The following is a 14,865-nucleotide window of genomic DNA, read 5'->3' as shown; positions in this document are numbered from 1 at the left end:
GTATTATAGAAGCCAGCAAGCAAAGCCAATACTTTTTTGACTTGTTCAGGATCGGAAAACGATACTAACAAATGACCTGACGAGCATGTTTTTTTAAAGATAATTTGTTGTTGTTGCAGTTCAGTTGTAGTGTTCAATACTTAATAATATTTTTGTGCAAATTTGTCTCCCCTCTTCTATCTTTCCCTGATGAGCAAAAGAGAGCACGAGGGAGATGGATGGGGACAGCAGCCACCAATCAATAAAGAGAAATAATAGTTATCTTTGACAGTAACTGCCCCATATTAGTCATCACACATGAGAACTACAGCTGCTGACTTTTACTTCCAATTATTATCTAGTTAATAAACACCAATTAATGGTGATGAAAGAACACAGAGGCAGATTATATATCCTTGCACTGACTTTCCATGCATAGTGTTTATTTGTTAAAAGTTGTTGGTTTATTGCTTTGTGGAAAATGGGAATGAAGTACTGCTTGAGATTGGAACACGTGTGCTCATTTAGGCTTCAATTAGCTAGACAGCCTAGCTGTTTAATGATAGATTGAATCCTCATGGCCATGCTTCCATGCTGAACTAATATGTAGGCAAGATACATAATATATACTATCTCAAAACTAACACCAGCAATCTATATATGAAAATATTGGTTGAGCTATTTTTTTTGACAAATTGGTCTGGTTGCCCGTACGTGCATTTATGTTTCTTAGATATGAATAATACTTTAATTGACTTTCTCAAATGTTATGCCAGTCATTAAAAGTGTCTTGTGTTTTATTGCACTGTTACTAAGATTCAGACTTGGTAACTGTGCCTGCTGAGTGTTATGGGGATGAAATTTCTCTCTCATATGATGAAACTACTCCCTTCTTTCCCCTTCCAATGATCTCGCCAAGTCAGCAATTTTGTTGATGTGGCATAAAATTTAATACCCATGAAATTCTCATTGAGGCAGGTTTCATGCCATTTTTAGTGGAGGTTTTATGGGGTTTCAATCTCATTAAATGAGCTGCCACATAGCTAAAAGGGATAACATGGCCACAAATTTATGAAGAGCGTGAAGTAATGGGATAATATGGCCAAGAATTTAGGGCACGTACAACGGCCTGTCGAGATCCGTCGACATGCACCGTAATTTTGCAAGAAGCCCCCTCGCGACCCGCGACTACGCCCGAGTCGGCGTCTCGTTCGTCTTCGAGACGCGACGCGTGCTCCCAGGCCAAGAGATGGTGGAGGTTCCCGTTGTATGGCGCGCTGCAAGGAAACAGCAGAGGCATGGATCCCGTGCGCGCGCGGAGGTGGATTTAATTGCCGGCAAAGGTTCGGACCTGTGCCCTGCAAGTTCTGGTGTCGCCATGGCCGTCCTTCTGCCTCACTACTGAGTTCCCATCCTCTGTCGACAACCAAAATTGAACCCCCTCTTCACACTGAGTCTCCTCAACCCTTTTACACATCAAAACTGCCACTCGAGAGCCGCCGCCATACACCATCTTCATCGGCCATCTGTTGCCGCCGTAGCCACGCTGCTGGGGTAGTGTTCGGAGGGGGAGAAGTGGGAGAGATGGTGCATGGGGAGGAGGGGTTGCCCCTAGGCTAGTCCGCCCGTACCGGGAGGGTTCGCCGGCGCTACTCAAGACCCGATCTGGTGCTGGCGTCGTTGCTGACCGGAGGAAGAAGAAGGGGGAGTTGGTTGGTGAAGGACAAAGAAATGTAGGGGGTGTTTGATAAAAGATTTGGGTTTAAGTCTAAAGGTGGGAAAGTTCCAAGGGGGTCATTGATAGATCTGAGGACCTATTCGTGAGAAAAGGTTCTGCTTATGAAGATTGAAAAGTGTCACTGTTTCAGGGTTCCAGTTGTGAAAGCGTTTTTTCTTTTTCGTTATTGTTTTATAATTAATTGTTGTGAAATTTGAAAAATCATAACAAATCATAGAACACTGCTAAAATGACAAATCCAACTATTCTTGACTCTATGAGAATAGCTTTACACATTCATGCCGTTTGTTCACATAGTTAGTTTATGTTTTGGTTGGGAATAAAATCAAAAAGAAAAGGTTGCCTTCATGAAATGCTAATTCTCAAGATCAGAAGTTAATTAGCCTAATTCTATTTGTTTAACACTAGAGGTGTTACAGAAACTCGGCCATCATGGTTGTTTTAAGAGTCATACAAAATATTTGAATGTATTATGCATTCTCTCATGTATGCAACAAAATGGCTACAAAGATCAAGTATGCACTAAATCACCATGAGTTTGTGTGTAAAAAGATGAATTAATCACCCTGCAGACAGCCAAACAGACAACCTATTGTAAAAGCTGTCTGTTCTGTTGTCTGTTTGTGACAAAAAAACGGCAGATGTCTGCACGATTGTACTTGCCCTTATGAAACTAGGTATATACACTACTTTGAGGACTATGGAACCTGTTAAAACTAGCATCGGCGGCTAGAGGGTTTCATTTGTCGAATTCCATCCAGTCCTGTACATCGCAATTAAATGCTACTAGCCTATCAACCCGTGCGACTACACGGGCAAGTAATTTTCAGTTATATATTCCTAGTTAACACTCCATCTATTTTAAATTATAGTTTAATTTATCTTTATCCTAAAAATTCATCCAATTTTGACTAAATCTATGAAAAACATAGACCGAGACATATTTAGTCTATCTAGTAAACTTAGTTTAATATGGTAGGTATTTATGAATTTTTTCCTATAAACTTCATCAAACAAAGAGAAGTTTGACTTAGAACAAAACTAAAATAACTTATAGTTTGGAATGAAGGGTTTAAGCAAATAGAGTTTTTATTTATACATTATAATACATAGAATTTAAATATATTTTCACTCTTTTGCAAGTAAATATGCTTTAACTTGGACACATCAAAATCATGATTAATGCGCTGGTAAGCCCAGATCCATCTTAGATAAAAAAAAGATGGCAACTCACTTTATACATAAACAGATGCACAAGTGTATCTGATTAGACTTTGGGATAGACTCTATGATTTAAATAAGGAGAAGAGATGGTACTAGTAATATTCAATTTTTTCTATTATGAAAATGCATGCTTGTTGGAGTTCCACCATAAAATTATATTTGGTAGATTACTGCTATCCTAACCAATGATGCCCTTTAAATTCTCTAGTTGGCTACTTTGGATTTTTAAGCTTTTCTGACCATTCTTCTTTTTTCTGATGAGAAAGAAAACACATGCTGGGGGTGGGGGGTCTGATTCGCCGCCCCCATGCATGCATGTACGTCTGCGGGCTGCGGCATCCATCGATCCCCTACAAGCATGCTGACAACAAGCGCCCGATCTCCGAGCTGCTGGCACCACGCCCGACTGCCCGGGCCCGGCCGTCAGCGAGAGCGCGCGTCGCCGTCCCGCCTCCGATCCCTCCCACCGCGCCCGTGCACGCGCCGCCCGCCCCAAAGCTCTCCCTCCTCCGTCGACGATCCCCCCCCGGCGGTCGCTTTCGCCTTTCGCGCTCCCATATCCCGGCCGCCCGTCGCTTTCCGGCGAGATCGCGCGGATCAAACAGTTGCCCGGCCGCGCGCGCTCGCGCAGCAAGTCGTCGCCGCGACCAGCTCGACCGGACGCGCCCGCGTCGGCATGGCGCGGCACGAAGGATCCCGACGAGGTCGTTGCTGCTAGCTAAGCTCTCGTCTGGCTGGGCTGGCGCTGGCGGGCGGCTTCCCCGAGAAGCTCGATCGAGTCCGGTCCGGCGAGGTGATCTCATCCCCCCCTCGATCGGGGTTAGCTCGCCGCCGCCTGTCTGATCTGACCACACGGTCGATCCATGATGCACGAAGCCACCACATTACATTACCCTGCCTGCTGCTGACCGCTACCGTCTTCGTCGTCAGAGCTCGATCCATCGGTTTCTGTTTCGGGGATAATGCTCCTCCTCGCACCAACTTCTTCTGTACAGCACCACCGGCCGTTCCAATAATTAAGGAACGCTCTGAATAATCTGACCAACTATTTGCATCTTAATTATTACAGTATCCGATTGAACACGGGGGAGTGTACGGGCGAGCGAGCTGTGTCGACTAGGCTGGCGATGGCCGCCGATGTGGCCCGCTGCGGGCCTCACAACGCAAGCTAAGGCCTTCCACAGTGGTGTCATGAGAATAAAAAAATAGTTAGGCATATACTGATCATTCGATTGATATTTTTCTCGGTGGTTGCTTCGGTAGTGAGCCCACCGTGAAATATATAAAAAAAATTGTTCTCGGTTGCTCGCTCACATAAGGTGTACCTTCTATCCTTGTACAACTTTATTTATTCAGTATGAGTTGATGCAAGAATATGAGTTAAATCTTTCTCTCTTCCATGAATCAACTACTTTCGGTAGTTATGAACCGATTCATTGCCTCCAGCTCGGACCATGCATCGTTTTGTAAAGGCCACTGGAGATGGCCTAGGGACCCTGTGGGCCAGGGGCGGATGTTGCTCATTGCTAATGTTGCTCATTAACAAGGTGTGACCCCCCTAATCTAAATTGGCCCTCCTATATTTCAATCCTGACTCCGCCACTGCTGCGGGCGCCGATGGATCTCTCCCGTCGATGTGAATCTCGATCCAACGGCTTGACTGGTTTCACTGACACGGGCAATAAACAAAAGAACATTCTTCAGTCTCTGGCGACCCGGAAACCCCTCGCTGAACGCGCATTTATTTAGTTTAATGGGGTACTTTCTCGTCCAACAAGTCCAAGTTGATAATAAATTTTACTGCTCTGTTTCTCTGGGAGGACGGACGTGTTGATTGATCGTACTTGACTAGTAGTTGCGGCATTTTTTTTTATTGGCAGCCGTGTGGAGACGGGTGATGGAGGGTGTAAAAGCAAAGTCTCTGGATCAGGTGAACGAGAGGTGACATGTGGACGCAGGGTAGCTGGATAGGTTTCACTAGGGTAGTTTAGTTAAAAATGCACTCCAGTCTCTGCCTCACTGCCTGTGTGGAGGATCCGACGACGGGGCTTTTTTAAAAAAAAAATCCAGAAAGGTGAGGATGGATTCGATGATTCGACCGGTGATCGTCTCGGCTACCCGCCGGCCGGTGGATGATCCGACGCGGCCGGAAAGTTACGGTTTCTCCCAGTATATATTTTAATTTACTCGGCGGTTACATCCGTCCATCGTGATCGTCCATTGATCGCGTCTCTAGTCGGCACGTACGGTACGTGTACGGCAAGATTCATTCCCAGCTTTGCTGGTATCTGTGGAAAATTATTCAGGTGACTTCTCAAAAAAAAAAGAAACATTTGGAGCCCCACACAAGTTTCGGAACCCAATTTGGAACCTCTGAATTCTGCCGGCTGATCCTGCCACAACATGTTCCCAAAACAAAAAAGAAATCTAATCTGCAGGATTTCCGATCGACGACGAACGTTGCCGCCACATCGAGTAGCAAGTTTTTGTTTTTGTTTTGAAGGAGTAATTAACAAGTTGCTAGCACAAGAGCCGTCGGAAGAGGAAAGCGCCCGAAACAAAAAAAAAATCAAATCAAAAGGCTGGGTGTGAACATCATATATCCTGCAAATTGGGCGGAGAAACAGTTGGGGTGATGGGGATCTCCGGTTACCGACGGCCGGCCCGGCTAGCTGGATCCCAGACGCGAACGCGGCATCCGAAGGCTCGTGATGCCGTGGTTAGCTGCTTAGTGCGCGCACCGTTAAAACTGACTTGTCGCACACATGAACCATGGTTGTTGTTCCTTCTTGTTTTTTCTTTTGCCGGGAGAGGGAGTTGGGTTGGATTAGTGGAGGAGGCCTTCTTCTAGATCGCAATTATGCCGGGTATTAGCGCGCTAATAACCCCCCTCCTTTTCCGGGCGCGCAATGATTGCCGCGCCCTTCGTCGGCCGGGGCCGCGGGTCGCCGCCCGAGCTCGACGCAGCAACGGCGGCGACGGCACGCTGGCCCCGATCGGCGGAACGCGTGGCGGCTGACACGCGCTAGTGCCCGTAGCTAGCTACTCATGCATGTGGGGCTCAGGGCTCTCTCCTCCGTTACACGCTCCGTGGGTGGAGGCATTTCCGTGTCACGGCCTGCTTTCCGACGGCGCCACGCGAATTCCGTTACTCCAGCGAGACACCCCGGCACAGTAGTACTGGTAGAGTGATCGAGCTACTAGCTGGTGCCAGTGAGCGAGTGATGGTGTTGCAGGTGGTGGTGGCGAGTGTGCGTGGGTTTCCATCGTGACAGGGGCGAAAGAAGGGCAGGGAAAGGGAGAGGGGCGGCGAGGTGCGCGGCTTGGGTGGTGGGGTTCGGAATTAACGTAGGGAATAATCTGACACCAACGTTAGTGGTGATCCACCTGATGAGAGGAGGGAGGAGGTCAGCCACTGCAATGCCCAAGCATTGATGGATATGGATAGGCGACGACGACCACACCTCCTTGCTGCATCCTCGGCGAGTGTACGTGTCGGAAGGCGTACGACACAAGTCGGCAACGGCAACGTACGTACGAGCTAACACTAGCTACCATGCTGTAATGGATTGGAAAAGGGACGTGTTGTGTTGTGTGCTACTCCTATTAGCTAGTGTCGTGTGTTACGGTTACCGACGCTTGTTTCGTTCCCAATTAACTGCACTACCCTGCATGGAGCATGGAGCAGCAGGACGGCCTTTTTTGTATAGGCTCGGCTCACTAACCATCGCTTTACAAGATCCATGATAATGTACTTTGATCTAGTGCTTAGTTTAGTACTACTAAGAACAACGAGCAGTGGTGATTTGCCTTTTCTTCGTTTTCACAAAGATCTACTGGGCTCACTCACTGATCCGGCCAGTACTGCTGCGTGCGATCTTCAGGAGCATCATGCATTGCCATGGGTCTGGGACACCCTTGATTCATTCTGTCCCTCCAAAGCCGTGGGGAATTGCTTTTACACGGACATCAAAATCTCATCTACTCCATCAGGCATCAGATATGATCAGCAAGTCCGATGCTTTAGCAAATTAGGTAGCTGAAAAGTGACTGCACAGGCGGGTACTCCACAACTGTGGCGGTTTTCCAGTATGTGTGTGCACGGGCTCAACCTCTGTGGGGCAGTTCATTTGAGTAGCTGCAGCAGTATAGTATGAGATCAATAGTACTTTCAGCAAAGAACAATTGGCCCTCAAGACAGATCCAGTGTCCCCTCAAATAGAAACAGTTCCATCTTCCATGGCCATGATGATCACCATGCATTTCCCCTCTTGTACTTCGCCATTTTGACTGCCAATTTTAATTCAGCTGCCACTTTTCTCTACCAAAAGCACTGCCACAAAAGCACACATGAGCAGCAGCAGCAGCAGCATTAAACAAACCCAAGCGATTTTAGTATTAATTAGCGTAATCTTTCCGAGTTATGACAAAGTTTTGGCATCAGGATGGCATCATGCGTCGGTGTGGCCTACACGGGCGATCATGCGCGTTAACGGCCCAACTCGTGCATGGCGCACCGGGGGGGGAAGAAAAGGGCTCGGATTCTCGACATGCAATCATCACGGCGGCGAGCAACCGGCGCTCGCTCGCTGCATGCGTCGACGCCGCTGCCGTTGCCTCCATGGCAGTTGCCCGGGAGCTCGGGCGTCTCGCTTCCTTTCTTTTTTCTTGTGTGCCCATGCATACCAGGCCAGCTAGTAGTACTACCTCTGCTAGGTAGTAGGTCGTGGACGCGAGCATTAGCGAGCGAGATCTCGCATTATATTCCTGGAATGATTGATGATCCATTCTTCAGTTGATTCGCTGATGTGCTTGAACCTTTTTTCAGTTTTCAGTCATGCCCAAAGTGAAAAGGGGAGGGGGCAAAAGAACCTTATTCCCTGCCCTGCTTCATCTTCAAACCAGCACCTAACGACGACACTGCAAAATGTTTCCAGTTCAGAAGGTCACATGAATGAATTTCATAGTAAACATTTTGATTTCCAGATGATTCATTCGAAATCCATCAAAAATTAGCTCTGCTTGCTGATCAATACCTTTGTGGCTCTGTCTGAATACAAAGAAGCAAAGATCAACAGCCTCAACCTTCACTCCTCGATCCTGCCCAACCATATCCATGTGCCTTTCCTTTCCAAACCCATCTCACCAAACGGTGTCCACCATACCGAATACTCCATGCTACAAGATCATGGATTCATGGGCCATCACAACGGTGTCCATCCGCTATTCATCAGCGGTCGCCCCAGATCTAGGTAATGCCTGAACTTGAAGCTTCAGGGGGCAACCTGGTATCTCCTGCACACGTGCAAGCTGCTGTTACCAGTTACAGTTCATGGCATAGGAATTGCACTATAAAACCTGTGCTTATCTGCTTAAGCTCCTCTGACTACAATCCATGCTGAAGTCCAGGAGTTCTACAACCATCTGGCTTGGCAGAGCAGCAAAGACAAAGGCACACCACACAGGGAGACTGATCTGCAGCAATCCAGCATGCCACCTTGATAACAAAACTGGCTTGCTTTTCTGAATGCTGAAGTGACTCAGACACTTGCAAGCTAATCCACAGGTGCTGCAGCTGACAGCGGCCGGGGATTCAGATATCAGATTCCAGGGCACTGTAGCCCACTTTACAAGAATGTAGCTACAGGGACATAACATGAAGGGTCACCTTTTCCTTTCTTCCCATGAAGCGGACAGCTCCCACTGCATGGCTTCTCCAGTTCGCCTTTGGCGTGTGTAGTCGCTCACTACCGATCATGAGACCCAGAGCAGGCGAAGTGGTGGCTTCCATCAGCAGAAGCCTACGTGCAGGCTCTCAAGATCATCCAACTTGCAGCCCAGGGCTCAAACCAACTCCCACTCCCAGTGCAGACGCACTATCACTATGCATAGGATGGGGAAACAGGCAGGCATGCCTGAGCAACAAGTGCAGATCAAGCTAGCACCATCTAGGAATCGGATTGCGACTCGTCACCGGAGCCATTCATGGACGAAGATGCATGAAATCCTGCCCTGCACAAGCAGCAGCGTACCCAGTGCGTAGGCTTCCCGCACTGTGCAGGGTCTGGGGAAGGGTTGTCTTTAAGCCCCAAGCCTTCCCTGCACAAGCAGCAGCACAACAGGAAAAAGGTAAAGGAGCAACCCAGACAAGGATTACCATTTGTCCATGCAACACATATATGGCCAAGCGGCCAAGGCGCCAAGCCGACAGGTAGGGACTAGAGTGCCCGTACAGAACCAACCACATGGCACTAACAAACTTCTAGTTTATTTTAGCAACACGGTTCTCCACGAGAGGTAAGCATGCAAATTTTCAACACCAAAAAAACTCGAGGCACTAACCGGAAGGGGGGAGTGAGTGACATCCCTGGAGATTTGATGTCAACACACCGAAAGGAAATCATTTACTAGGCAAACTATGACAGGCTGTCCTTTTAGCATGCATAGTTCCATCCACTCGCAAAGTTGCTCCACCTTGTTAGTGATCAAACCTCAGTGCTTCCACCGTTATGACCTGTTTACACGCCATAACGAACTTTTATTATAATCAAAGATATAGTAAGGTTCGTGCCAACAAGCATGATAGAGACACTCTTACTTTCCTCCCGTTAGAAACCAATGTAAATACTTTATTACCACGATAATCATAGACTAATAGTAATCAAGAACCAAGTTTCATTATAAACTAACCACAGATTACTTACCCGATGAATTCACCATGAGATCAAACTTTACTGCAAGCACAAAAGCTCACATGTAGCATTGCAGCTCCATAGTAATTGCCTGAGACTAAAATCAGCATCCTTTCAACCATAATAACACAGTCACTCCCTAAACTAGACGTGTTACTGTGATATATGGTTATAGGTCATTTTAAATTAAAATATTACCTTATAATTCGTGCTATAGAATATGAACTGAAGAACTATTAAGTTGACCTCAATGACTCTTGACTTCTCTTATTCCTAAGTCTTCTTTTGTAGATCCAAAGCTATATGGCTTGGATCAAGATTCAAGACCCAAACAAACATATATTTTATAATTAGCATTTGCAGCTACACGTGTTTCAGTCTAACCATCACACCCAGCAACTAGTCTTAGCAATACAAAACCGAAACATATACGAAAAAAACAAGCTACAAGCCTACAAATTTACAACTCAATTCTCTTGTTCAAAGTAACCAAGAACACTGGCCTGGAATATATCTTAATATCTTATCAATCAGACTTCAGTACAAGTTTAATATCAGATCTGACATTAAGCAGCCAAGACCAAGACTGGGCCAGGCCTGTGGCAGTACCATTGGCATCAAGTCCTAGGCCCATTTAATCCATGCAGAGAAAGGAGTAAACTGACTGCCCATTTGCCCTTAGTTAAATACTGAACCCAGCATCACCACTGGGAAATGAAAAACCACACAAATCTAATAGTAACCACCAAGTTTCATTTTCACAAAACTCCATTATGAAATTAATATTTAAGGACAAAATTTCAAAGTTGATCTTGCAGCTACATAATAAAGTTGATAAATTATGTGCAGATAACACTGGGCCCAAACTTACATTATACAAGTCTTACAATATGGTACTGTGCCATTCTCACTAATCAACAAAATTATATCCTAAAGAGAAGACCAAATCAGGAAGATGTTCAAAGGTTCTCAGTGTACATGAACTCTCAAGCTGGCAGCTGGCAGAATTTTCACTGCATATTTGATGATGAAAAGAGCTGTCTTGTATATTATGCCGACTAAGATTACCTAGCTTAAACTAACTGGGCAGAATATCCGTCTAATAACAATTTACCATTGTCAAGTAAAACACCTGCTTTTCTTTCTCCCAGAAGTACTACAATAGTACAATTCTGACTCCATTTTGAAAACACATACAGAAAAGCAGTTCAAACATTAATACAACCTGGTCTCTTTCTTCTAATATGCAAAACTTGAACAGACTAAAAATTACAAAGTGAGAAGAGTAGTGAATTATAATCTCAGATCTTGTAACAGAGGCAACCTATGAAATGATAGGGTATGAAAGGGTCCTCAATGCCCGAAATTCCGACTGCTACTACATACAAGGCCACTAAAAAGGAGGAAGGGGAACTGCACGGTGATAAGCGCTCTGTTCGGATGGACGGTTCCGGCTGGGCTGGAGGCTGGGCTGGTCGCCAACGCAGCTAGCGGACCTCCCACGGTCCCCACCTGCCAGATGCTCAAGCTCCAGCCAGCGCTGGCTGGAGCCAGCCAACCGAACGGGCTGAAGGTTAAGAAAAGAAAGATTAAAATTTTGATTTGAACATTCAGTGCCCATTAGATGTAACACAATGGAGTCAGTAATAACCTCAATGATAACAATAGCTCATAAAGAAAAGTAAGGAACAATAGAAAACACCGTAGCAACCATATTTCAATTACCATAAGTGTTTTGACTAGGGCAGGCTAAAAAAAAGCTGGGACAGCAGAACTTGCATGTAAAAATTGGAAGGTCCCAAAATCCTAACAAAATTAAATTTCAGAACTTCTAATTGATGTTTGTAGCTGAAAGGGGCAAATATGGAGAGGAGTAACGCATAGTAGCATATTCTGCTTGAATTGTGCATCATTACAATTTTAAAAACTTAACGAGCGCATCTATGTGAAACGTTCATTTTCCATAAAAGCATATGCGACAATAAGGGGGCAAAAAAGGGCATGCACACGTGAGACACAGAACTAGGTGACATGACACTAAGGGCCTGTTTGGACAGGGCAATTGGGATCCAAATCCTTGGGAACCTTAAAACTTTCTAGAGCATTCCTTGTTCCAAACAGGTCCTAATACAAATTACACAGCTAAAAAGCATCTGCAGCTCCCTGTAGTGTTTTTGTGGCAACACAATCTTTATTTTCCAACTAAAGTACTAAACAAAGAAAATGCAACACTTCAATACTCAAGTCAAAATGAAAGGGATCCTATAGCACAGGAGCAAAATGGAAGTATACAAGTAATCTTGAACAAGTCAGAGTACATTCAGAATCAATTGGTCAATTTCGTTTACTATGTAAACAAAGTAATCATCTAGGATAAAAACAGCTCATCTTAATGATCATGGATAAAAATTAAGGCAAAGGCAAGCTGCATTGCTTAACACACACACACACGTGCACACACACAGGGTTGTCAATACCCAATTACAGTAAGACAAAATGTAACCAACTCGAAAGAAGAAGAAAAAAAAGCAAAAGGATGTGAACTATGGTACCAGTCTATGGCATTTTTCCTGTGGTGGCCCATCATACAACACCAATATCACCACTGGCATGGAGGTATGCCAATTGCTAAACCCTTATAGCTCGAATTCATCATCCAGCTTGAGTGCCTCTGCTGCAGCTTCTTCTTCCTCATCATCAATCGCGAAGTATGGGTTATGCACCTCAGGCCGGAACTTGTACCCAGTGAACACATAGAACGCGAGTGTTGCAAGCTCGGCAGCCACGATGCTGGTCCACAGATACCGGTATGAGGTGATGGTCTGTAGCGCATACACCACGACACGGGTGAAGTAAATGTAGCAAATGACGACCACGTAGTACTGGCGGAAGAGAGTCAGCTTCATGAGGTTCACAGCCGCCTTCCCGTCCGAGCGAGCAGCCTCCCGGAGGTTCTTAATGGACCACACAATCGGGAAGAGCACGGCACAGCAGCAGACCACATCGACCAGCAAGAAAATTTGCTTCCAGGTGACCCAGTCCCGAGCATAGGGTCCAGATTCGTCGATCACCACCTGCGCAATGTTGGCCACGACTTGCAGGGGGATGACCACCATGAGCACCTTCTTCTCCTTGTCGGCCAGGTAGGGCTTGAGGAAGGACCAGCCGGTGCCGATGAGCACTATGAGGGTGAAGAGCGAGATCCCCTTGAGGAAGCTGAAGATGTAGAAGAGCACGTCCCAGCCGTGGGCGGTGCCGGTGCGCTCGATGCACGACTTGTCCTCGGCCTCGGCGAGGAGGTTGAGCGCCTTGAGCACGAGGACGGCGAGCATGAAGTAGTGGATCCGGAAGACCGCAGCGCGCTTGCGCAGCAGGATGGCGACCCAGGCGGCGGCGAGGCCTGCGTAGGCGAGGCAGAAGAGGAAGTAGACGGAGGGGAGCGAGGAGGCTCCCGCGGAGAGGTACTGGCGTTCCCCGGTGGCCGGGTCGACGTTGTACATGGCGGAGCGGACGTCCATGTCGACCTTGAGCCCCCCGCCGAGGCAGTTGGCGAAGACGAGCGTGTACTGGCCGGGCTCGGAGACGCGAAAGGCGGTGGAGAAGGAGGAGGAGCGCGCGACCTCGACCCCCGCGGGGTTGGAGGGCGGGCGGAGGCGGTCGAAGGAGAAGGCGAGCTTGACGAGCTCGGACTGGAGCGCGCAGGTGACGTCGAGGTCCTGGAGCTGGCGGAGGACGTGGACCCAGGCGTCGAGCGTGGAGAGGAAGAAGCCGAGCTGGGTGAGGTCGAGCTCGGCGGAGGCCGGCGGGTCGAAGGCGATGCCGGAGACGTTGAGCTCCAGCACGCCCGAGTGGGAGAAGCCGAACTCGTCCAGCGGGATGATGCTCCGCGGGTCGGACCGGATCAGGGTCTCCCGGATCTCGGCCGCCGCGGGGGCAACCAGCGCCGCGGCGGCGAGCAGGAGGGCGAGGAGGGCCCCCGGGAGCGCCGCGGCGCGCGGCGGCGGCGGGGCGGCCATTGGGCGGGCGGCGCGATCTGGGCGCGGAGGGCGCGGCGGCGGCGGTGCGGTGGTGGGATTTGGGATTTGGAGGGGTGGGCGTTGGGAGGGGATGGCGTGGTGGGTCGGTAAAGGGAGGCACAACCGCAGTTGACACCTTCTCTTCGGGTCCGCTCCTCCGCCTCGAGACAACGCGACGTCGCACTTCACGTTGGGAGAGGGCCCTTTAACCTCGCCACAAGCAAACTAGCAAAGGGCATGTTTGGATACCAATTAAATCAAGTTTGCACAAAAAGACAAACGTCCGCATGGAATTAAATGAAGTTTATTTGTAAAACCTTTTTAGGGATGAGTGTAATTTTTCGAGACGAATCTAATGACTCAAGTTCCGTCTTGATTAGCTACAGTGATGCTACAGTGACCGCGCTCAATTATTCACCAATCGTACGGTCACATGCCTCATGAGTTAGAGTACTTGCTACAGTACCATAGTTGTGGAGGTAATTTTGTAATTAGACTTTATTTAATACCCCTAGTCAAAGCATCATTTCTCTCTCATCAAAACTTTTTCACGCCTAAACCAAACATGGCCAAAGATTAGCAGAATTTTCATGTGAAATTTGGCCAAATTATCGAGCTGATGCGAGACACGGGACAAAGGACTTGGACAAAATTGCACGCTGGTTTCTTGGAAACTATACACTTGGACACTTAAGTTTCTTATCGACGAGGTTTCCTCATCGGCAACGTTAAAGTCGGACCTTGCTGCTAGGTGTTGAGCCTCGAGGATTATCCAACTGTTTTAGAGTTTAGACGTACCTTATGACCAATTGTAGTTACCTTTTTTATTGCGTTTCTAGGTAAAATTTCTGCAATTTTCAAACGTGACATAGGGACATACCAGTAGTTTTTTCTTTTTCTTTTCTTTTTCTCGGTGGTGATGTTGGTTGACGTTTCAGTGTCGGTGTTGGCACGGCGGTGCTTTGAGATCGGTGCTTTGAGATCGGTGATCTGCAGGGCTCTAAAAAAAGATCAAGAGATTTGTTGGGAGTGATGCTTGAGTCGCCGTCTCCAAGCAGACTGATTATTAGTTTACACGGCTGGTGGCTGGCAAGTTGATTGTTTAAGCTTAAGCTTGATGACCTCTAGCCACCTTCCAGACTCCAAGATCTAGCCTTGTTGTCAAGTGGTGACAACTCTGCAATTGTCCCTGCCACTTTACTGACCAAGAAGATGT

General features: G+C 47.3%; 1 protein-coding gene and 1 long non-coding RNA gene across 2 annotated transcripts; both read right to left on the bottom strand.

Moving 5' to 3' along the window:
- Positions 1–7,313: 7,313 nt before the first annotated feature.
- Positions 7,314–9,372, bottom strand: LOC120702495. The gene is made up of 3 exons (XR_005686419.1): positions 9,284–9,372; positions 7,978–8,953; positions 7,314–7,861 (listed from the first exon to the last, which is right to left on the bottom strand). It is a non-coding gene; the product is annotated as an uncharacterized LOC120702495 (long non-coding RNA).
- Positions 9,373–11,914: 2,542 nt separating this feature from the next.
- Positions 11,915–13,824, bottom strand: LOC120702494 (protein CANDIDATE G-PROTEIN COUPLED RECEPTOR 7-like). Its single transcript, XM_039986312.1, has one exon. The coding sequence runs from the start codon at positions 13,647–13,649 to the stop codon at positions 12,270–12,272; it is 1,380 nt and encodes a 459-aa protein (XP_039842246.1). The 5' UTR covers positions 13,650–13,824; the 3' UTR covers positions 11,915–12,269.
- Between the last annotated feature and the right edge of the window lie 1,041 nt (positions 13,825–14,865).

Source organism: Panicum virgatum, chromosome 4K, assembly GCF_016808335.1.
Source record: "Panicum virgatum strain AP13 chromosome 4K, P.virgatum_v5, whole genome shotgun sequence".
Taxonomy (NCBI): Eukaryota; Viridiplantae; Streptophyta; class Magnoliopsida; order Poales; family Poaceae; genus Panicum; species Panicum virgatum.
This window is presented reverse-complemented; position numbering and strand designations above follow the sequence as displayed.